This window comes from Nyctibius grandis, chromosome 1 (genome assembly GCF_013368605.1).
Source record: "Nyctibius grandis isolate bNycGra1 chromosome 1, bNycGra1.pri, whole genome shotgun sequence".
Classification (NCBI taxonomy): Eukaryota; Metazoa; Chordata; class Aves; order Nyctibiiformes; family Nyctibiidae; genus Nyctibius; species Nyctibius grandis.
Window position 1 is genome coordinate 28,852,418 of NC_090658.1, and position 26,346 is coordinate 28,878,763.

Here is a 26,346-nt window from a genome sequence, read left to right on the forward strand (position 1 = left end):
GAGGGTGTGAATTCACTTTGGCTTCAAGTAAGTGGTTCTTCATTAATATTTACTCAGACACAAAGACTCCAAGTTTAGTAGGTGAGCTGCAGATAGCAAACAGCCTTCCTGTACACTGGCTTTGTGACTAAAGGCGAAAGAACTGGCATCAGAAAGAAAAAAAAAGGCAGTCAATATATTCAGTGATGGGTCCCTGAGCCCAAAGGTAATTACCGAAGAGTTTTCTGAATGAAAATATTTAAGCCCATTTTCTATCTTTTTCAGTCAACTTTCCTCTGTATCTAAGGACAACAGCTAAACAGTATTCAAGAGTCACCAATAAACCAGGAAACAATCATATTACAAATGCAATCTAGAAGACCTCAATTACTTCCCAATCAGATCTTCCAAAAGTTTTCATAACAATACGAGATATTTTTAGGGTATAGAACTAGAATGTCAAATATAAAAGAAATATTATTACAAAGACCTAAAATACACCTATTAGCATACAAATATGATATGACTAGGCTACAGGTCAAATCCGCTCCTGAAACAGCCCTAAACTTACTCTAGTAGAGAGACCAGATGAACACTCCTCGACCACAATTCTTTCATCCTTGCAACTGACCTGTAATTGTTACCTTCTTAGAACTATTACAGCAGAAGCAAAAAACCCCAAATTATAGCTTCTAGCCACAGTAAGTATTTCATAATCTCTACCACGTGTCATTTTGCTTTCTGGAACAAACTTCTTAAATGTAAGGTCACCACAGTCATCAGGTAGTCACCAACTAGCACAGGTGTTTACCATCTATTTAGTTTGCCAGGATTTAAATGGTCATCGTTACACATTTGTCTCCCTGCATAAATCCTACTCTGTGCACAGGCATAAAGAAGTATTCACCATTAAAAGCATGGAAGGGAAAAAAAGACCCAGCCAGAGGTATGGTCCCTTAACCAGAAGGCTGAACATTCATCATTTTAAGGAGAATGTTGTCCTTTTTCTCTGTGAACCCTGTTCTACTTACAATCCTACAATTACAGATAGCCTAAGTACATTATCGGTGATGTTACCTTCCATGCTTTACAGTACTTTTCAGTAACATCTAGAGCACTTCACCGTGCAGAGTGTTCTAGTAATTCTCGGCAGCACACCTGCTGCCTCCCTCGCTAGGACCCGCTTCAGAGGATTCCCAGAATATACACACAGCTGTTTGACCTTTCCTCCTGTCCTCAACATGCCTTATCTAATACAACTGAAGAGATGTCATCACCTTACAGTGTCTCTGAATACAAAGTCCTACCCCATGTTTGAATATAATACCGCAAACTGTTGCCACTATTTTACACCTCTCCACTGAGGCTGCAAGAAGTATTGCTTTTAGCATAGGCTATCACATAGACTCCATGCACAATCTTCCAAAAATAAATGTCATTTGTAGAAAATAATCTCGTTCTGCCACAGAAGCAGCTCTGCTTTGCTGGGATTTTTTTCTGCTTTTGATTGTATCGTGTGTTTACCATACTCTCTTCTGCTTCTGCCTGCATGGGTCTTGTCTATGTGCCTTCCCTGCTTTCCACTGCTTAAAGGCCATTTGGATAAATGACACCTCCCATTTAAATCCTAACATTCAGCTCAAAAGACTCCTCTTTCACAGCAAGCTTATAAACCCAGTCCTGTTTAGCGAGCTGCGCATCTAGTTACCAGAATGTAGTTATCAAGAAGACTGTTGAAGCAGAAGAAATCCTGGTGCTGATCTCAGAAAAAAAATTCATTAACCTTCCTTCCACTTGTCCCCAATACAAGAAACATAAACATATTTTGGCTAACATGATTAGCAGTTTTCCATTAGTAACCCAAACAATGCTGTGAGAATTTCTGGATCGTTCCCAAGCACCCATGGCATATGTCTAGATCTGACTGGGAGATTTTTCTGACCAACAGATTCCAAAATTGTAAGCGACTCTCAAGGTAGCTTGTAAGTAGTAAGTACTTTTTAAATGCTCTTTCTAATTTGCTGTTTTTTCCAACCCAGGGCAGTAGGAAGGAGCTGAAATTGATCCAGTTGTGGGAAGCTCTTAACTTTCCGCACCATAGCAGTTGATGTCATGTATCTAGAATGAAGATGTTCAATCTTCTGTATGCAGCTGTAACCATCCTCAGCATTACCAAACAACCTCCATTTTCAGTCTGGCTAGTGGAAGAGCTCCAGACAGCAGTTTCAGCACAGCTCTTTCTACAGACGAGTTCTGACTTTGTGCTTTTTGCAAGTCCTCTATCAAATCTCTAAATAGAGGAGAAATTAAAATCTCAGAATAGCAAAGAAAATGCACAAGTCTGACTTAAGTCAAGAAAAGGAAATCTATCACCTAGAATACTGCCACAGACTCCAGTTAATGCATCCTCAAACCAGCTTGCATGCATGTAGTTTCCCAGTTTATGTTCAGGTAATTACCACTTACTCCTCAAGGCCAGGCAGCTGCCGGAACTGGTTTTAAGAGCCACAACTAAAGGAGCCGTCTGGGGCCTCAGAGGTCTATTAGCCCAACCCGAACATCAGGGCAAGTCATCCAGTGTATGAGAAAAGTTGAACCCTACACATTAATCTTTGTCCAGGATCAGAGTAACCTGACACTTCTTTTATTCACCACAGCCTTGCCATTTGCCTCACTGGAAGGCTACGCCAGCACAGAAGTAGAGCAAGAAGTAGTGACTCTGTCCCCCGGTTTGGCAAAAGGATGAACACATTAGTGATGTGAAAAGGAGGTTCAGAACAGCTTGTTAGCATCTCTCCTTTATACACTTCATCAAGAGAGAGACACAGCAACTTAAAACTTGCCTATTGCACACAGCAACGGTGCACAGGTTCTAACCCTCAGTTATTTTCCATCTCCAATCCCACAGCACGGATTTAGCACTTTGTAAGTAAACAGGTCTGGGGAGAGGAGGGTTAACTCGACATGCTGATGAGCTAAAGCTTTAAGAAATCTATTTAACACATTTACCCAATGGTAAACATGTGGAAGAAAAGCTCCTTTTGCTATGGCCAAAGTTTGCAGGTACTTTAAGGAGTAGTTTGAAAACACAGTTTCAAATGCCAACAAGAAGCTGAGGCAATTAAAGTAAAATACCTTTCTTTGCTGTCTTCCCGTGCAATATGTGGGATGCTTTCATCATGCAGCTGAACGCTACCAATGACAACGGTATTTTTAGCATTTTAGGTTTGCCCAGCATTTACTCTTAGCTGTTTCACTAGCAACTGGAGCAGATTAAATCTGAGTCACTTGTCCTGAAATACTTCATGGGATCAGTTGTAAAGGACATTTGGGGTACAAGTTTTGGGATCATGCCAGTCACCCATGATTTGCCGATATCACCTGTGGTGTTGATGATGAACACCAGACCATTGTGCTGCATTAACATCACACAGACTGCATTATCTCTTATCTCTCGCTCAAGTGATTTAGTAGATCTTCTTAGGGCACATATGTATGAAAACCTCTGAACAGCTTTAGGTTCACCGAGGAAGATTTTTAGATAGGAACGAGAAACATAAATCTCAGTAGGATTTCTTCTCTCCTCGTCTCTTTCAAATGTTACTATAGTTAGTGTGATCTTCTCTTAACTTCACCATTCCTACCTCTGCTAAAGGCTTATTTACAACACTACCCTCCAAAAAAAAACCCCATGCAGGTAAGCCTTCTTTCACACACCTTCATGACAGAGACACCTATTACAGATTCATGGACAAGTTTATTTTGAATTTACCTTCTATATTCATGATGTGTGAAAAAAATAGAGGCACAAGAAACAAGCAGCTTTGCTTTTCTTCATGCCAAGGAGACAGCACAGTCCACAAAGAGAAAGGTTCCACTCAGTCAAATGCTTAACTCAAGAAAGAAATTAAAAGTCATCTTGAAAATGTTTTAGTTCTTTAATCTAATTAAATTATATTTTTTTCTTTTTTCTTTTTTCCTCCCAAGCAGCACATTTTAACTTCTCCCATTACTCACATTTATACTCTCTAGTCAATAAGCAAAACAGAAGTTGCCGAAAGGCTCCCGTATGCATTTAGTCTGATACAATAAGATAGGGCTGAGATACCAAGGGCCACTAAAATGCTGGTCAATACCCAGCAATGGAGACTTCCATAAGAATCTCAACCCAGTCTGCTCTGTAGAACAGTGCCACCCCCATCCCAAAAGGATGCCCTTCGGAAGGGGGAGTCAGCTTCTTCAAACCAGCCAGCTAATAATGGTTTTTTGCTGGTGAATCAAAAAATAGCACATTTGTCATTTTCACAGATTATTTTTTCTGAAGATAAAAAGTAGAATCTATCAGGACGGGAACCATCAGGAGAAGAGAGCTTTGCACTGCCTTTTGTTCAGAAACTCCTGGCACAGGGGTATCATCTATTGCTTATTTCTTCAGCATGTGAAATGGGAACAGAAGGAACAGAATTAATATACCTGAATTTTTGGCCAGTGGATTAAATCAGCAATATGTTCAAAACTGACTACATCATTTATAGCTGCAATCCTATTCTGAGAATTATTCAAGAACTAAGGGAAATAACAACAACAACATCGGACTGATTTTCAAAGATGCTTACGACGCACGCAGTGACGGTGGTGCTCAGAGTGGGCCATTTACCTGCCTTGTGCTGAACAACAACACTCTGCTGCAGCCACACAGCTTCCGGCCCGTGAGCTAACTTGCTCATCTCTATACAATACTGCTATTTCACAATAAATGTAGCAGAAGGTTCCTGACAGCCTAAATTATATTCGAAAAGAATATTTAGGCTGCTAAATCATTCAGGCACTTCTAAAAGATTTACTCAAGTTCGTGAATCTAATTGCTCATCTCAGCTTGATTCAGATCAATCTTAAAAAATCAGCTAAATTGGTGCTAATGCTGACAACACTAAAAATGCCCTTAAGCCCATTTAAGGTTAATTTGGTAATTTACCAACATAAAGGTTAAGCTGACTAAAGGTATTTTTTTATATAGAATTTTATAGAATTGCACTGGCTTAGCTATAATAGTAAAAAGTAGTTTATTCAAACTTCCGTAGTACTGACAAGCTCCTAACTTTATTTAAGGTAATGCTTTTCTAGATAAAAAAAAGCCATAGAGGAAAATGACACCAATGAATACAGTTTTTGTTCTAGCACTGAGTTACTTGAATTTTTCAGAATATTCAGTAAAGCAATCATCAGTAGAGAAAGAAAACTCCTAATTCCCTGACTTAAATGATCTTCTTTCTTGTAAGGAGTAACCCTCTTGGATAAGAAATGCTGCTGTGAATAGGTCTAGACTTTACACAGCCATGGGTCACTAATTTAATTAGATTTCAAAGCAGCTATTCTACATTTACACTGAATACAATACTTCCTGTACCCTCCCTCATACTAAAAGGAATAAAACAATCCTCCAGAAGTTTACACCTCAATGCATGAGGAAACAACAACAAAGTGTACATACAATACCTTGCGTTACAGATGGGGTTTATATTGTTCAAGTTATTAGGCAAATGTTAACTACCTGCTAAGTTGGTATTTTTAGCAAGGAAAACAAAAGGTTTTCTCCTTTCTAGGGAGACAGGGTTCTGTTTGACCTGCTCTGCTCAGAAAATGACTGCCGTCAGCCAACCTCAGTAACTTCCCCTCCTCATTACGAGCTTTTACACATATTACAAAATTAAATCAAGCTTCTCTGAATAAAAGAAACTTAAAAAAATGAACTTTACTGGTAACAGTGGAATTCCTTGCCTACTATTGTAGGGGTTTTCTGGGGGGGAAAGGGTAGGGTAAAGCAAGGACAGGAGCCCTGCTGTGTATCAGTGTTTGGTCTCCTGAGCTTTTCTCCTTTCGAGTGAAAATGAGGGCTGCAGTTTTTGCAGGGTTCTTGTATCACATTTGTTACCCTGCATTTCAGACTCTGCAAGGTTGCTGCTCTCATAATTTCAGTGATCCAAAGCTGCATGGATTAGTTACTTGAAAAAACTGGAGGTTTTGCCCTCACTAAAAGCCATGAGGGAGTAACAAGAAAACAAGTTCATATTCTCTTCCAGGAGCTCACATAACGTTTCAAAGAATTATACAACATAGGAGCTGTTACTGGAAGTGAAACCACACTAACAGACTGGGTCATTTGCCTCCAGTTTCACCATCTATAAATGACCTGAAAACACCTATTATTTGACACTATCATTCTGCTACACATTTGTACTGTTATTCAGCAGCATGTATGTAAAGGAAGAATGTCCTATAACAACTATATGAACAATCTATGCAAATAACTTTGTTATTATTAACAACTGTCCAACTTCACACATCTTGCTCTGCTGAAGCAGAATACAAATTCAGTGTCGGTCCAGCTATTACGTGCAAGTATACACCCTTTCATACTCCATTCTTTCACAGGAAAACCAGATGCCAACTTGTACCATGCATGAAGGGCAGGGGCAGCAGTCAGGCTATAATCAGGGATTACTTTGGATCTCACATATAAATGAAACACTTAAGGTGTTGATTCCCTAAGGAGACAATACAGTTCTTCTGTAGGCAGCTACAGCCTACTACGTTACATGCTGTGTACACAGCAAGAGAGAGAATTTTGTGACGAGTGGATATAATGATGCTAGTGCCAAAATTTCTGGCAAGTCCAGTGCTTGGATATTGTGAGCAGCATTCCCACTCTCTGTACGGCAAATAAACAACAGTAAAAGGTGAAACACACCATAACCTATTCTACAGTGCAGTATTTCTGGAAATATAATGGCTACTAGGACATAAAAATTTGTGCTGCACAAATGAAGCTGAAATTACAATAGTCTCTTCACTCTCTCCTGTTAGCTAGTGGCAACAGCAATGTTGTTCGGCAAAACCGAAACAATTACAGAACATACGAAAATGGGATTCTAAACATCCATTCCTCTTTCTGATCTCTTGTGTCATCTTTCTTTCTGATCTTATTATAAAACTGCTGGGCACAATACTTATTTGTCATTGTATAATGGAAATTAGAAGTCAGTCAATGTAAGATATCCAGCAATTTGTTATCAAATAAAAGGTTTAAAGAGAGCTAGTTTATGGCTTCTAATGAATTTCAGTGTATCAGCTTAGATATTTTAAAATCAGTGCTGGGATGAAAGAGCAGACTTTCATGGTATGAAAACTGAGAAAAAATAAGTAGATATTTGAATGTAATTTTAAAATTGCCAGGACAGAGAGCACTGGTGATCCGTGAAATGTCTAAACTCCAGACACAAGCATACTGCATACTCTCATGTGCACACAAATAGAAAACGGGTAAATGGAAGTAACAAACAACATTCTAAGGTAAGCTTATTCTAATCTGGTTGTCAACAAAAGCCACAGGAGCAAAACTCCTTGCCCTGCTCCCCGCAAAGCTAGAAAGCAAAGCACAAAAAGTGAAAGGAGTTTAGTGGGGACAAAAGAGATCACAGGAAGGAACAATAATAATGTAAAATGGAGGCGTAAAGAAACTGGATTCTGTCTTTTCAAAAGCAGCGTTCTGTGCTAGTCACAGATGAAGGACACTGATTTCATTAAAAGCAGTTTAAGTGAAAGAACAGGAAGGCAGAACTAAGTATAACTAAGGGGTTAACGTAAGTGTGGGGAGGGGGTCCCTATCCTAGGAATAGCAAATAAAAACCAGTTATGATGTTATTTCATTTATTATGGCCACTTCTGCTTTACAAAGTGATAAGTTACAACAGCAAGCAGTGATGTGACCTCAGTACTAATTAGTGGGACAGAGCCCTCATCCAGTTACAGGGCAATGTCCCTTGGCACAGTGATACAACAAGGAAGAAGATACAAGGAGACAGAATGAAAATCCAGCATTGTATTATTTCCAAAGAAAGTACCATCTTGAGACATTTGAGGATGTCCCCCAAAGGCCAGCTTCAGGGACCTGAGGCGCATACATGTCCAGCCTCTTGACACTCAAGAGAGCTGTAGATGGGATTAGATAAATTGCCAGAGCTGTGGCAAATATACACTTTTACTGCTTTTTCTTATTTTTTTTTAAATGACAGAGCTGCTTTGTCTCCAGTCTAGCAGAAGTTCCCATGGAGATGGCCGCCTAATCTGAACTGATTGCAGACAAGTCAGTACAGGTGTTACCGAGTAGCATAGACTGGTAAATACCACTAGAGAGAGATGAGCTTGGTAGCAAATTCTAATTTATTCACAGCACATGGAATAATGCATCAGCAAAGACTCTCAAAGTAGAGAGCATAGTAAAGCACATTAATTAGCTAAGCCTACTCAAGTTTTGTGGCTATTTTAAAATTAATAGGGTTGAGTAAACCAGGGCATGCAGACAAAAAGGCCCACATCCTCAAAAGCACATTGTGGGTATGCTGAAAATTGGTTTTGTTGATCTTTATCTAAATGGATTTCAAGGTCTAATAATGAACCAATGAGTTGAATACTGTTTCTCAGATTCCTACCGCTCTGTGATCAGGCTATTATAATAACCTGGGATTCAAAGACTGTCTTCCACTGCACTATATTAGACCAAAGCTGGTATTAAAGAACTTTCAAAATGTGAAATTTTGTGATAGTTAACTCATCACAGCAAGAACCATAAAGCTGAACACTGCTGTTGTCTTTTTTACATACCCATGTAACTATATGCAAATTATATCAAGAACAGTAAAAGCAAAATAATAAAGCATGGTGGGTGTCAAACATCATAACTTGCTCTTATCTTCCATGGTATGTGTTTATAAGAGATGCATGGATCACTTTACAGTTCGCAAGAAGTTTGTGAAGAGAAATACTTTTGTCTCTCAAGTATCCAATAATATTAAAAGAAAAGTTAACGTACCTGTTCCTTTACTGTTCTTTTTTTCAGACTGTGCCACTTCTATAACCTCAGCAGCAGCATCCCTTACTACCACATCTTCATTCTGCAGCAGTAGAACCACACATTTCCACATAGCAAGGGTATCAGACAGTCCTATATTTATTTATGAAGAAAAATCAGAATTCTATTTTTTACATGCATTCAAAGCTACAGAGCTCTGCTTCCATACCTAAACACAACAAAGGCAGTGAAACACCGAAACATGGGCAGGAGAAATGCACTGGCAAACCACTGGGAAGACAACTGGCAATCTGATCAAAATGTTTTCAGCATGTGTGAACTTTATCTAGGTGGTTGACTCAGCTTGGTTTAAACAGTGGGCAACAGATAAGAGAATGAACCTCTCTTAATCTGGGTTCAAGTTGCAGGTGCTCTGAATTTTCTACAATTTCTAGGAGTACAGAATTCCTGTTTGGCAACTGCGAAAGTTTTGCCGCTGGAGATTGACCAACGCACTGTGATCATGGATTTGCTGTTGCAATGGGCCTGGAGCAGAAGCTACCAAACCAACTTTTGTTCGGATACTGCCAGTACTGCTGGCCACTAATGCCATTCCCTGCAGGAAATGGCAAACGATCCCACCTCCCACAGATCTACCCGTCTCTTAATTCTCCCATACCCACCTCACCACACCACTTACCAACATGACCTGCCACCCTTATACCCACTATCTGTTGGAAGCAAGCCGGATTTAATCCACAGGGTAATTACCTGCACACAGCTAAGATTAATCAGAGATAACTGCCAAGAGGGAGGTGTTCATCAAGTAAACCTCAAACAGGCAGACTCCACATACCACCCCAGTGGCAATTCACATCTCACAGGCCATAGTCCACTTGCAAACCCTTGTACCATTTAGTGGTGCCACACTAAGGATGACTAGCTGAAGACACAAGGCTGTACTCATAGGTTTGCTGGGGTACTTCCAGCTGACTTTTCAGCTCTCCTTGAACATCCTCATTAAAGGAATCCACTGGAAGGTCTCTAATTTTAGAGGCAGCCAGCTGTTAGATATTACTTTCTGGTGATCACAGAGAACAACAGAGTTGGTGCTTCACTGCTGTGCTGGTTTTCTTCAAGCATGTTATCAACAGGTCTATCAGAGATTTGAATTACAAGGCTAGCCAGACAATTAATTGTATTTTACTGCTTGGCCAAAATTAATTGCTTGAGGCTTTACTACACAGGCAGAAGAAGCATTCCTGTATTTCATAGAAATTCCCTATGTGGAAATAACAGGGAGTGTAATTGTTTCAGAAATAAGTTGCTTTTTTCTAGCATGACACACCCAATAATATTATACTGGCACAGCTAGGGCAGAATAATTATTCCCTTCTAGATACAATAGCCAGCTTTCTCACCTAGACAAGTTCCTATTGTATCTCCAGGAGATGTGGAAGTCTGCAAATGGATTTTCCAGGAAGACTTTTTCTGAACCCTCAAGCAACGTGATGGAGAGATGACGCGGACATCCAGAACATACTGATTGGCACTTCACCCTCTTCCTCTTATGAACATACTTAATGGAACCTTATGGGAATGACTACAACTCCATTTCATACAATTTTCTTTAACTTCTACTTTCTACTACATGTGGTCAAGCAAGCTGATGCAGAACATGGCATAAAAGTCAAAACTGTTTATATGGGCATAACCCCTTTAACTTTAAGGGAATTATTCTGGGTTTCTATCACTACAACTGAACACCAGATAATGCCCTTGATTTGCTAAACTTCTCACTGCAGTACTGACAGTTTCACAGTTGTGAAGATCCCCAGATTGACAATTCTAGGTAGTACAGAAGGTCGGCTCTGCATCTTTCCTCCCCTGGCCCAATTTTCAGAGCAAAGAGCTAGTTCAGATGGCTTGCCCATTGAGGCCTTGGGGCCTTTTTTTCTGGGCTGTTTTTTGGGGGATTTTGGTGGGGGTGGGGTGGTGGTGTTTGTTTTTCTTTGTTTTGTTAAGATTTTTATGCAGGATACAAACTGCAGCTATTTTTTATTTCAGACCTTCACATCTGCCCGATCAGAAAACATGGAAATCCGCAACTGTTCTGACAAGATCAAAGAGGAAACTCTGTTCTCCATCAGCTATGGACCAGATCCAAACAGCAACAGACAAGAAGCACAGCATTTGGGACTTTTTCACTCCAATACCTCCACTGCCTTCATTTGATATAAAATGGTTATGTCTGTCCTACTAAGAGCTTTAACTAGACAGCAGAGGTCAAGATTTCCAGAGTTGATAGTATGAACATTTAATAGTACAATGTCTACCTCATGTAACAGAATTTAGCTCTGTTAAATGTTATCAGTACCTCCTAAAAGACACATCTCAAAACAAAAGCTGACTTTTTAAAAACACCACTGTCCACAGTTTAAGAAATATACCATTCTTCTCATCTAACCAAAATTTGTATTCAGTCCATATACATGGACTTAAACTACTCAAACTAAAAACATTTAAATAACTACATTGGAATAAAATATCACAGAAACTAAAAGTACTTAAAGCTGCCTGTCTTATTCAGGATGTAAAATAATTTCTTTATCATCTATCACTACCTATTTTTGCATATCTCCTGGCCCTTTAGTCACAAAATCCCCTTATTCTCTGTTCAGAGAAGGCAGGGGGAGGGAAAAAGCTAAAAGAAAAAAACAATGTCTTCTGCACAATAGACCAGAGAATTTCACTTCGCTTTGCCTCTCAGACAGTAATGTATTGTTGAATAAGGCTGTACAGGTTTTTTTGTTTGTTTGTTTGTTTTCTAAAGAGACAGTCTAATGTTAACTTAAAAAAATAATCATTATATCTGGAAGGTACAATGGGATCCAATTATTATTCATTCTTATAGTAGAATGTGTCCCTCATTTCTAGACTGAACCCTTTAATTTCAACATTCAGCCAGCACAGTTTTGTTACACTCACAGTGTTAAACTAAAAATATGTCCACATCACCAATAGAATATTTCAGAAAGATTCTAGTCAGAGAGCAATTGCAAGCCAGTAAATCTGTACAGCAACGTATAGTGGCCTGGAGACATAACAGCATGTTATGTCCCCCTTCTGCGGAGTTATTGCAAGAGGCTCTGCACATGTGCTTTTTGTATCTGAACTTAAGTCTATCTGTTTAGTAATTAAACCCTATTAATATTTTAAAAAAAAACCTGTTTGATGTAATTACGTTTTGACTGTGTGTACATATATATGAATACAATACTTTTAAGACATGTATTAATGGGTTTCATCTAAAAAGATCCAGAAAATTAATGTTCAAACTACTCACCAAGAATGAGCTTCTCATTGATCAGAAGGAACGATGTTACACTTTTAAGAACTTCAGCAGCTGCTAACTGCATCTCTGTCTGTTGCTCATCTCCACAAAAGTAAACTATCAGCTGAACCCATTTTTTCAGGACTTCTTCCGAAATCTGAAGGCACAGAACACGTGAGAAGTATGCTGTACAATCCGGTGTTACCGCTTACCATCACATTGGACTATGGACTGCCGAAGGGATACTACTCATCAGTAAATGCGGGTTTTTTTTCAAGGTGGTGAATGCCACACACCCATTCAAAAGTTGGCTTACTATGTCATGGATAGTTAAGACGGGAGATTTTCTTTCAGTAACAGCAGTATTCATAGGCAATTCTCTTGCTCTGTCCCTTCACACCAGACTCACCAATGACCACACAAGTCAAAGCATATCTTTGTGTCCTCAGTTCTTCTAAACATGCAAGCCAAAGAAAAATATACTGGACTATAACAAAGAGAAGCAATTCTCAGAAGTATCCTACATGTGGACACATACATATATCCGGAAAAACAAGTAAGAGCATATGAACCGTAGCATCAATCTTAGGCTTTGGTAATGATGCAATGCTTGGTAAAGGGGTGAATGCAGCTCCATCTGTCTCCTCTGCAGATACCGAGAATGGAAATATTTTTAATAAGACTGCTGAGGTACCTTGGGTTCTGATAGCATGTGCATTCAAAACACTGAAGGAACCTCCATGTTGGCTGATATACAGCAAAGCTCGCTGCCCTAAAACATGAAGAATTAGAAAAAAAGAACAGGAAAGATAAACTTCCTGGTTCAAATAAAATCCAGTTGCCATCTTTTGGAAAATATTTAGTCCTCAGACATATGCTAGGAAAACTACTACTTAGGAATCATGGGACAAAGCTTCGACTCTTTCCGATGTGTAGTGATGGCTACTAGTTTTTTTTGTGGAAAGAAATAACGTGCATTTCACCCATAACTCAAATAGCGCTTCCAAGACTTGTGAACTCTGACATCCATTGGGACAGCTGAGCCGTAACCGGGTAGAGAAAGTCCTAACTTCCATAAGCGACCAAGAAAGAACTGAGTTCCCCTGCAAATGCCACAGTCAGGAGGGTGGCGGGTCAGTCCAGGTGCAGGAACCTCAGGCACAGGTTAGATAACAGAACACACAAACTGCAGGAGGTGGCACCCAGGCACAACCACAAGCAAGTGTGCACTAGGGCAATTAGAAGGAAGCTTCAGAGGAAAAACAAAACCAAACAGACTGGGACCTCATGCACAGGAGAACAGGAAAAGCAGCACCAGCTCAACCTAGAGACACTTCAGGTGTGTGCAACTGTTTGTTTTTTCTCCTTTCTTTCCTTTTTTTTTTTCCTTATTTTTAATTAAAGGAAGTGAAAAACAGAACAACCTAAGGTAAAGAAGAGAACCAATGAAAAGGTGAGTCAAGTTAAAGGGCAGAGAGCCACAGGAGGACTCATAGAGGGATAAATGAAACCTCGGTCATACTCTGCCTCATTCTGCGTGGTACATGGCCATGTACCTGCATGGCACAAAGGGACAGAGCCAGAGCATGTCCTAAAGATTCTGTAACAGGTTAAAAAAAAAAAACATCTCCCAAGATGTTACAATTACTCAAATTTTGAGCAGACACATGGACTATCTACAAAGACAGAACTTGACTTTTACCTATGGAAGAGAAACAATCCCTTCTACAGACACAGATACTGAATGCAAGCCCAAAGAAAGAATTTAGATGGAAAACTGATGTGCTTGGTCTCTTACAAAGCAGAAGGCACTCTCTATAGACGTCTTAGATCTCCCATGATTTACATGCTTATTAGAGAAAGTTGTTTTAGCATTACTACAGTTAAGATTGTTAAAGCATTTTTCATCAATTCCTCTTTGTAAATCAATGCAAAATTTCAGAGCAATAAAATGTTCCACATCTATTTGTGAAACCAGGTTTATATGGTTATTTTAATGTTTATAACTTGAAGTCCTTGCATTTTGTCTTTCTTAAAAAGATTTAACATCATAATTCATGTTCCAATTCTTGTGTGCAAATCTGTGGCTTCCTTTTTTTTTATAATGAGACAAGATTATTAGCATACAATATGAATCAATTCTGCTGCACATTCCATAAAAAATAGCAGCTACATAAGGAAAAAAAAATCTTCATTTTAAAACAGATCATGAGAATTTTGTCTATTTTTAATGTCCATTAAGTGTTTTTCGCATCTTTGAAAACAAAAAAAAAATATAAATTGTCTAGCATTACAAACTGCCTTAGCACTGCTCTATACATACATATGTGACACCACAGACTGACAATTTAAAATCGAAAGGAATCTGAGCCAGTAATTTGTGCTGGTATAAATCTAAATTAAACAGTCTATAAACAGGAACGGAGAACACAGAGCCTTGAATTTTACAAGGGTTATTGTATTTACTGTAGTGTTTTAAAAACAAATTTTAAGAGGAAATTTGATGAGAAATTCCATGTAGGCAACAAGCTGGTGTGCTCAGACAGTGATTTCAGGCTGAGACTTGGCAAGGTCATACTGCACACAGTGAGAAAGGGAACTGCACCCAACCACTGCTGCAGCTTCTTGTCTTCCCCTTGGATCTGCTCTCCTCCTGGCTCCCCAGCAATTACAAACCACAGCAAAGTTGCACTTTAGTAAATGGACTGCGTTCAGTACATGTGTTAATCACCGTAGGCATTTTTCCTTCCACATTATAGTGACTATTTTGGATGCTCTCAGAAGTCAAAATTAATCCATCAGAAAAATTTACTTGTGTATTTAACTTGAAATGACTTTGCGAGGGATACACTGAGATGATATTCATGGCCGTTTCATTTCAGAACATGTCAGTGTATTCAGAGAGGAAGACAATACGCCAGAAAAGGTGCAATGACACAAGAAAACACAAGCTTGGGGCTTCTATCTAAAAGAAGCCATGTTACTTCTATCACCAAAAAACTCCAGAATTACACTGTTAAGCAGCTCTGTTTCCCTTACCTGCTGATGGTTCTGCAAAAGATGGATAACCAACTTGGAGGCAAATTTGAGAGCTATGCTTTGAACTTCAGTGCTGAGAAAACAAGGTAATGAATATATCAAAAAAAAAAGCATCTACTTCTGCCATCATTTCATCTCTAGAAAAAACCAACCAGTTTTTAATCACTCCTGATTGTCACCAATAGGTATTTTGTAAGCTTAGCACTTGGAATTTTTACATTACAGATCTTGATGTTAGTTAAGTTTTTAGTTGATATGCAAATAAAATATGGTCTTACTTTCACCTCTCTCATGTTTATTTTCTATCTGCATACATCCCACAGAAAAACACATTTGAAAACGAAAGCGAAGTCAAACAAACCAGACATTATTTTAAATGATAAACAAAAGCATTTCTTCAAGCTGGTGTTAAGCTCCAGGAATATCTCTTCTATAGCTGCTAGAAACGTTACTAGTGCAGAATATGCCAACTGCTGGCTCCTGAGCCTCTGCGCTGCCCAGCAGGATCTAAGGACACAGCACTTGGCACCATGGCTCCTGAAGGGCTGGTCTCACCACGGGGAATGGCAACACCTGAGCAGTAAGGTCTGCTATTTCAGCTATTTACCTCTAACAGCACCAGTCTGTGTTATTTTACCACAAGTATCTTATTTCATTCCGGAAATAAACACATCATCATTTAAAGTTGAAAAATTTAGTGCAAATCAGCAGCAAATGTGCACAGCTATAAAATGCTGTTCTACGCTCTATACCCTAAATATTCTACATTGGTAACACTGGGGTGCAACGTTTATATGGCTTTAAAAAAGAGACTATTAGAAACAGGATGGTTTTGCCCTTAGAGCCTGGACACTTTCACCCTGTTTCTCCATTCCATTATGAATGGATGGACTCAGCTTCTAATTCAGTATGAACTACAAACTGGCTCCAAATTTTCACTGCTTTCTGCTGATGTTACAGTCTGATTAATGAGTGCTAACCCTAAGGATCAGGGTTAACCAGTTCTGCCAGTCTAACAAGTGAAATCAGACCTGTCACTCTTTCTATACAGGAACTGTATTACTGGACATTTACAGGGTGCTTGCCAGTATGACTTGTGGGCCTTTTCAATAATTCAGATCCATGCCTAACTTCTCTGAAAAATCCTCATCAAGAGCTCTCTTTATTCAAATAAGCAACACTCAGTTTTCTGAAAGATGGATTTTTAAATCAACAGATAGTCCAAACCAATAAATTAATGTTTCAACATTTAAAGTTCTTAAAATACAAGTATTTTAACATGCATGACAAACCATACCTGTTGGAAATATCTACAATGTTTAAACTCCAGGTTAAGAGCTCATTTGCACTCATTTTTATAGAGCATTCAGTCTTTGGAAGAACATTTCTGAGATCCATATTATAAAGAATTTCCAGCACCTGCACACACAATTCACAAACAAAAAATTTACAAACAATCTCAACATGAATGTGTACATTTGAGATCAATGAAACACTGACTCAAACACCACTCTAAGAACATGAAGGTTCCCTCCTGACAGTGCTAAGAAAGGAAAGAGGAAGTTCTTGCTTTTACGCAAGGACATGTTACAGAATTATAGCACAGCTTCCATTTAATGTAAAAAAAAAAAACCCACACATGTACTAGTTAAAAAACATAATGCACTTTTGAAATATTTCTATTTAAATTACAAATATCATTTACTGAAACATATCAAATGTCAATAAAATAGCACCCTCCTACCTTGCAAAAACACTGGAGATTCTTTTCCTTCAGAGCCATTGTGAGAAGAGTGCCTTCTAAATCAATGAGTAAACACAATACACCTCCTCCTTCTTCTGCAATCTGCTTGGAATGTATTTGCTTCAACCAGAGCAGTACTGCTTCCAATGCAAGCAGATGTACTTCATGAAACTCACAGTGAAGGAGATGAACTATTGACAATGATGGCTTGGCTATTTTCTTCGCAACAGATGAACTGCTTCTCTGGATGTCAGAATCTGCAGTCACCGACAGCACTGATATCACAAGTTTGGTGATGCTCTGAAGATACTGTATCAGTCCTGGTACTGCAGATGAGTAGGGAATACCGGACATCAATTCAGAATCTGAAATAATGCTGTTCATCTCTTCCCAAAATCCAAACAATTGCATTCCTGAAATGAGAATAAAACTAAGATAAGTGACAAAGAGATAATGTTACCATCTGCTCCAGACCATGAAGTGATTCTGAAGTTGAAAAACATCAGGTATGCAAAAGGTATCTCAACGTAAATTCAGGCATGAAATGAAAACATAGTTCTCCATTTTAAACTGATTCTGAATTATAAAACAATTTTCCTGGATATCATGTGTATTCATACTTAAATAGAAAGAAATAGGGATACAAACTTTTCTGAAAACTAGAAATTGTTCAACTCATGGGATGAAAGCTTCAAACAACTCAAAAACACTATAATACTTTGCAGATTGCCTGGCATCTTTGCTAATTATAGTTTGATAAGTATTTCCTTAAATCACGCTATTAATACAGTCTTGCAAATTGTATATGCTTTGCACTACCATTGTAGAAAGTGATTAACACAAATATATTTAATACAGTAGTATTAAATATATTTGAAAAAAATGTAGGTAGTTTGGAAACCTCAAAAAGCACCAAATACAAATACAAATATGCATATGACTTGATAGAATAGCTCTAAAAATCAGAGATCAGACTGGAGAAAGTGCTGCTGTCAGCCTACCCAGCTGCAATTGAAATCAGAAGAAACAAGGACAGGGCCATTCTGATAATACTGAAAACCCCATGTTTTGCACAGCTCTAGTCAGAAAAGGTTACTGTGAAGAAGGTGCTCCTTCTATATAAATAGATCTGTCCTGTGTGGATCAATCTAAAGAATTTACTGATTTTAAAAATCCAGTATGCTATTCCTATGCCTGTTAACTTTGAACAGGTTACACAGCTAAGAAAAAAGGAGCTGCACTGTAATCCCTCTCATGCACCAGCACAGGAACTGTGGCATTTCAGCCATTTACAGTGGTGCAACCAGCCCAACTGGCCCAGCCCAGCCCAAGAATCTTCTGTAGTGCATGGCCCTCCTGGAGTGAACTAAGAGGTCCCTGCTATCTGTGATGCCTGAGGATTTCAGGGTCCAGCAAAGCTGGCAATGCTGACAGAAAATGAAAGAAAAAAAGAATCAATAGTCCTCTCTCTCACAGACCGAAATCCTCATGTGCTTCCAGTTCAGCCTTCTTGCCCATCATCATCAGGAATAAACAATTTTATAATATCAAAACCAAGATTTTCACCCAGTTCAGATGTTTCTATAGCTTGTACTGCAAGGAAATTAATACACTATATCCCACAGAATTCAAATACAAGCATGAAATAATGGAAAAACTTAAAGAAAAACTCAAGCACAGAAAAGAACAACACTGCAACTGGCGTTGAGGGATGTTAGAAGTTTGGGGGTTTTTTTAAATATCAAAATGCGTTGAAGATAAAATACAAAGATTAAAGCACACTTACTTGGATTACTTCAGTATCTCCAAGAAGACAATTCACTGCCATATAACTTTGCTATTTATAAATAAGCAAGCACTGAGTACTACTAAAAGCCTGTCCAAGTATTACCATTGAATTGCTAAATTTGACATGAAGCTGCAACACAAATATGAATTCATTCTGTTGCCCATGAAGACATTTCCCTAATCCTTCTATTTACAGTTAAATATCCTGCCCTTTCATATTCAAATTATTTCAAAGCCATCTTAATTTGTTTGACATTTACACAGAAATGTGACATGGTTGTACACTGTCTAGCATATAAGGCAGAAGCATTTTCTGAGTAATTCTGGACAAGCTTCAAAGAAATTTGGTATTTGAAAAAGATTTTTCAGACATATTACTTAACCGTTAGTTCTGTCATTCATGTTTTCACTACGTTTTCTTTTCTGAATGAGCTTGATGTAGTCTAACTGCCACATCACAGAATCACAGAATCACAGAATCAGCCAGGTTGGAAGAGACCTCTGGGATCATCGAGTCCAACTGTTGCCCTGACACCACCCTGTCGACTAGATCATGGCACTAAGTGCCATGTCCAGTCTTGTCTTAAACACATCTAGAGATGGTGACTCCACCACCTCCCTGGGCAGCCCATTCCAATGTCTAATAACCCTTTCTGAAAAGAAATTCTTCCTGATGTCCAACCTGAACCTCCCCTGGCGAAGCTTGAGGCTGTGCCCTCTTGTCCTATCGCTAGTTGCCCGGGAGAAGAGGCCAACTCCCACTTCACTACAACCTTCCTTCAGGTAGTTGTAGACGGCAATAAGGTCACCTCGGAGCCTCCTCTTCTCCAGGCTAAACAACCCCAGCTCCCTCAGCTGTTCCTTGTAGGTCAGACCCTCCAGACCCTTCACCAGCTTGGTCACCCTCCTCTGGACTCGCTCCAACACCTCAACATCTTTCTTGAAGTGCGGGGCCCAGAACTGAACACAGTACTCAAGGTGCGGCCTCACCAGTGCCAAGTACAGAGGGACGATCACTTCCCTAGACCGGCTGGCTACACTATTCCTAATAGAGGCCAGGATGCCATTGGCCTGCTTGGCCACCTGGGCACACTGCTGGCTCATGTTTAGCCAGCTGTCGATCAGCACCCCCAGGTCTCTTTCCGCCGGGTCGCTTTCTAACCGCTCTTCCCCCAGCCTGTAGCGCTGCATGGGGTGGTTGCGGCCGAAGTGTAAGACCCGGCACTTGTTCTTGTTGAACCTCATACCGTTGGTCTCGGCCCATCTATCTAACCTGTCCAGATCCCTCTGTAGGGCCTTCCTACCCTCCAGCAGATCGACACTCCCACCCAGCTTGGTGTCATCTGCAAATTTACAGAGGGTGCACTCAATCCCTACATCTAGATCATCTATAAAGATATTGAACAGCACCAGCCCCAGAACTGAGCCCTGGGGAACACCGCTAGTGACTGGCCGCCAGCTGGACTTTACCCCATTCACCACCACTCTCTGGGCTCAGCCATCCAGCCAGTTTTTTACCCATCGAAGAGTCCACCCATCCAAGCCCCAGGCAGCTAGTTTGTCCAGGGGGATCCTGTGGGAGACAGTGTCGAATGCCTTACTGAAGTCTAGATAGACTACATCCACAGCCCTGCTCTCATCTACTAAGCGGGTCACTTTGTCATAGAAGGAGACCAGGTTGGTCGAGCAGGACCTGCCTTTCATGAATCCATGTTGGCTGGCCCCGATGCCCCGATTGTCCTGCATGTGCCGTGTAATGGCACTCAGGATGATCCGTTCCATCACCTTGCCTGGCACCGAGGTCAGGCTGACAGGCCTATAGTTCCCTGGATCGTCCTTCCGACCCTTCTTGTAGATGGGCGTTACATTTGCTAATTTCCAGTCAGCTGGAACTTCTCCAGTCAACCAGGACTGCCGGTAGATAATAGAGAGTGGTTGCATCACTGCAAACCTATGTCACAGCATAATCCTCCAGAGGACACAGGTGGCTTCCATCTCATAACATGCTTGGATCTTGGTTCTTTTATTTGCTAAATTTTCTAAAAACCCTCCAGACTGGCATTTTATACTGGCATCATAGCACAAACTAGCATTGATGCCTTTGTCACACGAGAAGTACCCAACTGCCAGAATTCCTTAATTTCTGAACCGTCTGGTTGCCTTGGAGAGGGATTAGGCCTTCATCTCAGTTATTGCACAGCCTGACTGCACACACACCAGTTTAACAACAGAAATAATCCCAGGCAGTTGAAAGAAAAAGGTTCAAGTTCAAGTGCCTCAGTTCAAGAAGAGAAACAGCTTCAGTTTTGGAGCCCTGCACGCTCTCAGCTTCCTACGCGCTTCCCTCCGCAGCTGCATTTCAGCAATACACCAGTCTACTAGCTCAGTTGTTCAAACCAAGTGTGTATTTTTAAGTATATTGCAAAAGAAGTGCTTTTATTTCCTATCAACGCTGCTTCACATTGCGGTATAGCTATCATAGGTGCAAGCTGTAACATGAAAACAAACAGGATGGAAGGGTTAATGCCCTAGGGGAAGGCAAGGGAGAGCAGCATTAGGTGGACAAAAAGAGACAAACATTAGGGGAAGAGGGGGAGGGTGTCTTTCATTTTTTTGGTGTCTTTCATTTTTTTGGTGTCAACAGTGCCAACTTTGCTGGAGCCTGCAAGCTAACATCAGAGAGAGTGGGGACCCTTCCTTTGACTCCAAGAGCTGGCCATGCAATGAGCTTCAGATCCAGTTCAGTAAAATTTCATTTGAATTTTGCAAGGCCAGTGTAACTTCACTCTGTGTCTTCATCTTTGAAGGGGAAAGTTCTTTTCATGTAAAAAACATGGCGGAGCTACTCACTCCTAGAACTACTAGCTTGCAGAGACTGCAATATAAGAGCCTTCTGCCACAGATCCTCTTTTTCTGTACATATTGGATACTTTTTCTGGTTTGGAAGCCTTCTGGATGACTTCTGTTTTTCCCATGTAACTGTGAAAGACGGGACACTGTGGCTCATCTATTTTACAGAAAGTGTCTTTAAAACTGGCTGTCTCAACAGCAAGGCTGTCAGCAAAATAAGAGTGCATATTTGCTTAGCCTCAGCACACCATAGAGCAAATCCTTCTGCATTCATCTGGCGCTCCACATTCTCTCCAACACTCTTTTTTCACACAAATATGTAGAGAAGGAAAGAAAGCCCTTGTCTTATTACAATGCAGTGGAAATATTCCTGCTTTCAACTTCATCACTAAGAAATCTTTCCTGGCTTTCACGTAAATGTTTTCTCTTCTGCTTAGCTTTAAGTAAACTCCTTTCTTTGGCTTACATCAAAATATCAAAAAACCACACCGCTTCCTAAAGTAAATGTCTGTCTCTGTTGTTAAGATACAGTAAAGACATACTTTTATTTACAAACAAAAATCATTGTACAGTTTGAATGACCAGCTGCTGTGAGAAGGAAGAGCAAATTTTGGCTAACCAAACAAGGATCCTGGCAAACAGCAGTTGTGTCCAGGATGCTGACAGATGCAAAAGAGCCCCCAAGAATTAACTGGATTAATTCCCCCCACCGCCCCTAAAGGACTGCTTCATTTGTGGGAAAGGAAGAACTTCGGCGCTCTTCTACAGAGGGACACATCTTACACAACAACTTGGTTCTCCTCAACACAGTGCACAAATATCCCACAGTCTTCCTCAATCCCTTTATGTCCACTCCATTGAGATAACCATAGATCTATGTCACATCATCTAGGTTTGAGGGGTTGTGTTTTTTTAATCCTATTTGTGATCAACTGATGTTCACAGTCAGTTATATGAAGTTGAATGATCTTTCATCATCTGAAAATCAAGAGGAAGGAAGAGGAGCAGAATGAAATTATCAGACCTGGTGAATCTCCAGCTACAAACCTCCTCAAAGTTTAGGCAGCTCCAAAACCCGTGGCCTGCCTGACTGGCTGTGAAACTTCGAGGATTACTCACCCACTTTCTCCTGCTCTTCCCGGCAGTGGCAGGCAGGCACTATGCTATAGTCTGTTCCCAGAATAAGCAGATACATACGGTAAGGACAGAAAAACTTCCCTGCGCAGGGATTAACGAGCTGTCAGCTGATAACAGTTCAGCTGATCTTTCATCTCCAAGATTCTACCATACGTTCAAAAGTTACAAAAGTAATTTGAATTCCTTCTATATTTAGAACCTGAAGTTGTTTCATTGCCTTGCTAGCTGATGAACAGGACTGGTTATGTATTTCTGTTGGATTAGGTAATTTTACAGTGGCTGTCTAGGCTACTGCCAATTGAACACCTCTCTATCAACAAGCATGTATTGCGTTAGGGGCTGCTTTTCTGTATCTGTGATTATGATACATCTAGGTATTTGCACACTTTGAGATAAATATAGAGATCAACTCCTGTATGCAGCACCTTGCGCACCCATGCCATCTTCCTACTAGAGGCTCCAGAAAACAAGAACAGAGCAGGCAAAAAGGGCAGAAATTATTACAGACATCAGAAAACTTACTGACACTCTGCAAAGTCAGACAAAAATTACAAGGAGCAGCAACAAAATGCTGCTGTGTCTGCAGTACAATGTTATGGGAAGGGGGTCCAAGCATCAAAAATCTGGCTATTCATCATCATTCACAAAGAGGTGCCAGAAGTTGCAATTATTTATGAACTGAGAAGAGGTTAAAATCCTTTGCACTCACAAACTACCATCTATCCAAGGGTATCTGAAGAGATCATATGAATAGAGAGAAGGCTGAAAGGTAATCAGTGCCAAGAAGATATTTTCCTAGACAAATATTAAGGAAAAGTATTTTCTTTCATGTTTTCCCTTTTTATTAAAAGTGGATTAGGTAAAGTTACTGGTAAATGGAAAAAAACCCAAAGGCAACAGAAAAGCATGTTTTATTACAATGCGGAACTAAGATAACTGTTGATGACAGGGAAAAGGGCATATATTAAGTAGGATGTTTTCTTTTAAAGACATCTGCAACATCTTTGACATCAGAGGCTAAGCATCAGTACTCACAATACAATTCAAAACTACAAACATGAGTGATTAACAGAATCCACAGATAATATGTTGTCGAGGACAGAAGTATCCCATTGCATTTTGTATAGTATAAGGGAAAGTTTTCAAAGGAAAAGAAAGGGGGGAAAAAAGCATTGGATCTGGACCCCGAGGCTACTATTTTTCTTACAGCTTCTCTCTGGCACAGCACCAAGTTTTCCACTTTTTTGCATTTATAGAAAACCATAAAACCTCACGGAGACAGTGCAAGTCAGTCAGTGCTACATGCTAGAATCTAAAGAGAACCTGAAACAAGGCTGCAGAAGGATGAGCAGTCTCCGTCTTCACATGGGGACAGAATCTTAACTGCTAACATTAACAAACACGATCAACTCCACTCTCCCCTAGTCACTTATTTCCTATAACACCTTTCCATATTCCCTGTTGAACACAGCATTCCAGCAATATCATGCTCTACCCTCCACAGCCCTCCTCCTTTCACTGTGCCCCCACAATCTTTCTGAAAACACTTCTGCTTTCCTCCTCCCATGTCTGTTCCACGAGTTCCGCCTCTGACATTTCCTTGACCATCCGTTGGCACTGCACACCTCCACCTCCTTTCTCCCAATGTTTATTCCTGTTAGCCTCGGTCCATTTGCTTTGACTTTCTGTCCCGCACTCACTTTTGCGGTGTCTTTGGGCCACCTTAACATAGTACATCCCTCACTTGATCTGCCTCTGGCATTTTACTGTCTGTGCAACTCCCAGTCACTCCCTGTCTCTTGGACTTCCAACAATCCCATCCCCAACTTCTTCATTCTCCTGTCTGCACTGAAATAGAGTATTTGGTACCCAACTGCGTTTCCTTTTGACTTGTCTAATTTAATGTCAGTAGGCGTAGGCCATTTAGATGATTCCATAAATATGTTTTACATCTTTACTTTCTTTGAGTCAAAATAACAACATTGACCAAGTGCCACAGTCAATATACCAGCACACAAAGTTTATATAATTTCTGACATAACAAACAAAAATTGCTTTCAATTTGTTCAGATGGAATTAAGTTTATGCTAATTAGACCAAATAACCAAAACACGCATTAACAAGCTGCCAGTGTTTTTGTTCAAATAACTGTTCGGCCACAATTCTTAGGGATCTAGGTAAAGAAAGTTACAAGTATGGCTAAAATAACCAACGTAGTTATTCTGGTCAAATTTTTACCATTTAAACATTATCAGGTTTTAAGTTAGCCTACAGAAAAACTTCTTTTAGTTACCATTTAGCTTCTTTTCAAAATAAGAAAGAGTAAGAAGTACAATATAGGAAAAAAGTGGGCACAGCCTTCAAATGTTATTTAAAAGACCTACAAATCATAGTATTCAGGCAAAACATTTAAGAGATTCCAACGTAAAAAACGATTTGTGCTTTCATTGCAAAGCATCTAGAAGTTTGATAATGCATACTATTTCTACCAATACATTTTATAACTTCCAATTAAAAAGGACAAATAAAACTAAGAGAATGTTATTTGCAATATACATTATTTAAAACACTGTATTTTGTCATATTTGAGGGCATAAAAAAGGTCAAACCAGCAGGCAGTTGTACATAATTGTCCACATTTCTGATCTCAAACACTTCTGCGAGGCACAGGATTTTTCGCAATTGTTTCTGCTGCTCATGGCAGCATTTAAGAATCTTAACTAAGCTACAACAGCTTTAGCTGTTTGGAAGACAGTAAGAAAACAGAAGTCTGTAAGACTTGAGTAAGAAAACTCAAGGAAAGAGTACATTAGCGAGAGCAGAATACTGGCTGCTCCATTTTGATATGAAAACAATCTATTCCCGAACAGGATTAATTATGCAAATACTAAGTAACTGTTCCCAGTGACGACAACAACAGCGGAGTTTGGTTAATCTCAAGAACTGTTACAAATTCTTCCACCTCAAATATAGAAAGGAAAAATGCATGGTTAGACTTCAAGTGGCAGCTTCTCCTAAATCACAGATTCACCCTATTTGACCTGTTTGTATGTCTTCTCTTTCTCATCAAACTTGAATTCTGAAGACACTATACTCGATAACAGGCCAAACCAGTCAGGAGATAGACAGCATATACAGAGGATAGAAGAACAACTAGGAAGGATTATCTTTAGCAAATTTTTCCTTCATCTTTTCCCTGACTTCTGTTCTACATCCTATTTCACTTACGTTGATGGGCTTTATGGACTCAAGATGACACTTTATCGGCAGGTGCCATTTTTTTGAATGCAACCCTGGGTAAAATAGGCTTTTATTAGTCAAGTATATTTTAGCGAGTTGCATCCATTTTTCCCTTCATGAATTGACAAAATACTACCAGAAAACTGTTCTGAGATGTCAGCAAGAAAGAAAATGTGACCACTTTGTCTTGTGGCATTCTTCACCTGTTAGAGACAGACAGAGCATCCCAGATCTGAGCTCTCACTGCAATACACCACTCTGGCTCCTCTGTTACCAGCACTGCAGGATCACAGTAATACTCTCATCTTATTGTTTAGTTTCAGACACCATTTTCCAGGAGAAGATCTGAAAACAGGAAGGTCTATGGCGGGTCCTGTAAAAAGTCCA

The 26,346-nt window shown here is 39.8% G+C and overlaps 1 protein-coding gene across 1 annotated transcript in view; it reads right to left on the minus strand.

Annotated features, from left to right (window-relative positions):
- The window catches only part of THADA (THADA armadillo repeat containing), a 169,653-nt gene that overhangs the window by 20,039 nt on the left and 123,268 nt on the right, over positions 1 to 26,346 (minus strand). The window contains exons 31-35 of the mRNA XM_068425082.1: positions 16,945 to 17,357; positions 16,498 to 16,619; positions 15,201 to 15,273; positions 12,174 to 12,318; positions 8,849 to 8,980 (exon numbers count right to left, since the gene is read on the minus strand). Of these exons, the coding sequence (XP_068281183.1) occupies positions 8,849 to 8,980; positions 12,174 to 12,318; positions 15,201 to 15,273; positions 16,498 to 16,619; positions 16,945 to 17,357 (885 nt within the window). The remainder of the gene's footprint in view (positions 1 to 8,848; positions 8,981 to 12,173; positions 12,319 to 15,200; positions 15,274 to 16,497; positions 16,620 to 16,944; positions 17,358 to 26,346) is intronic.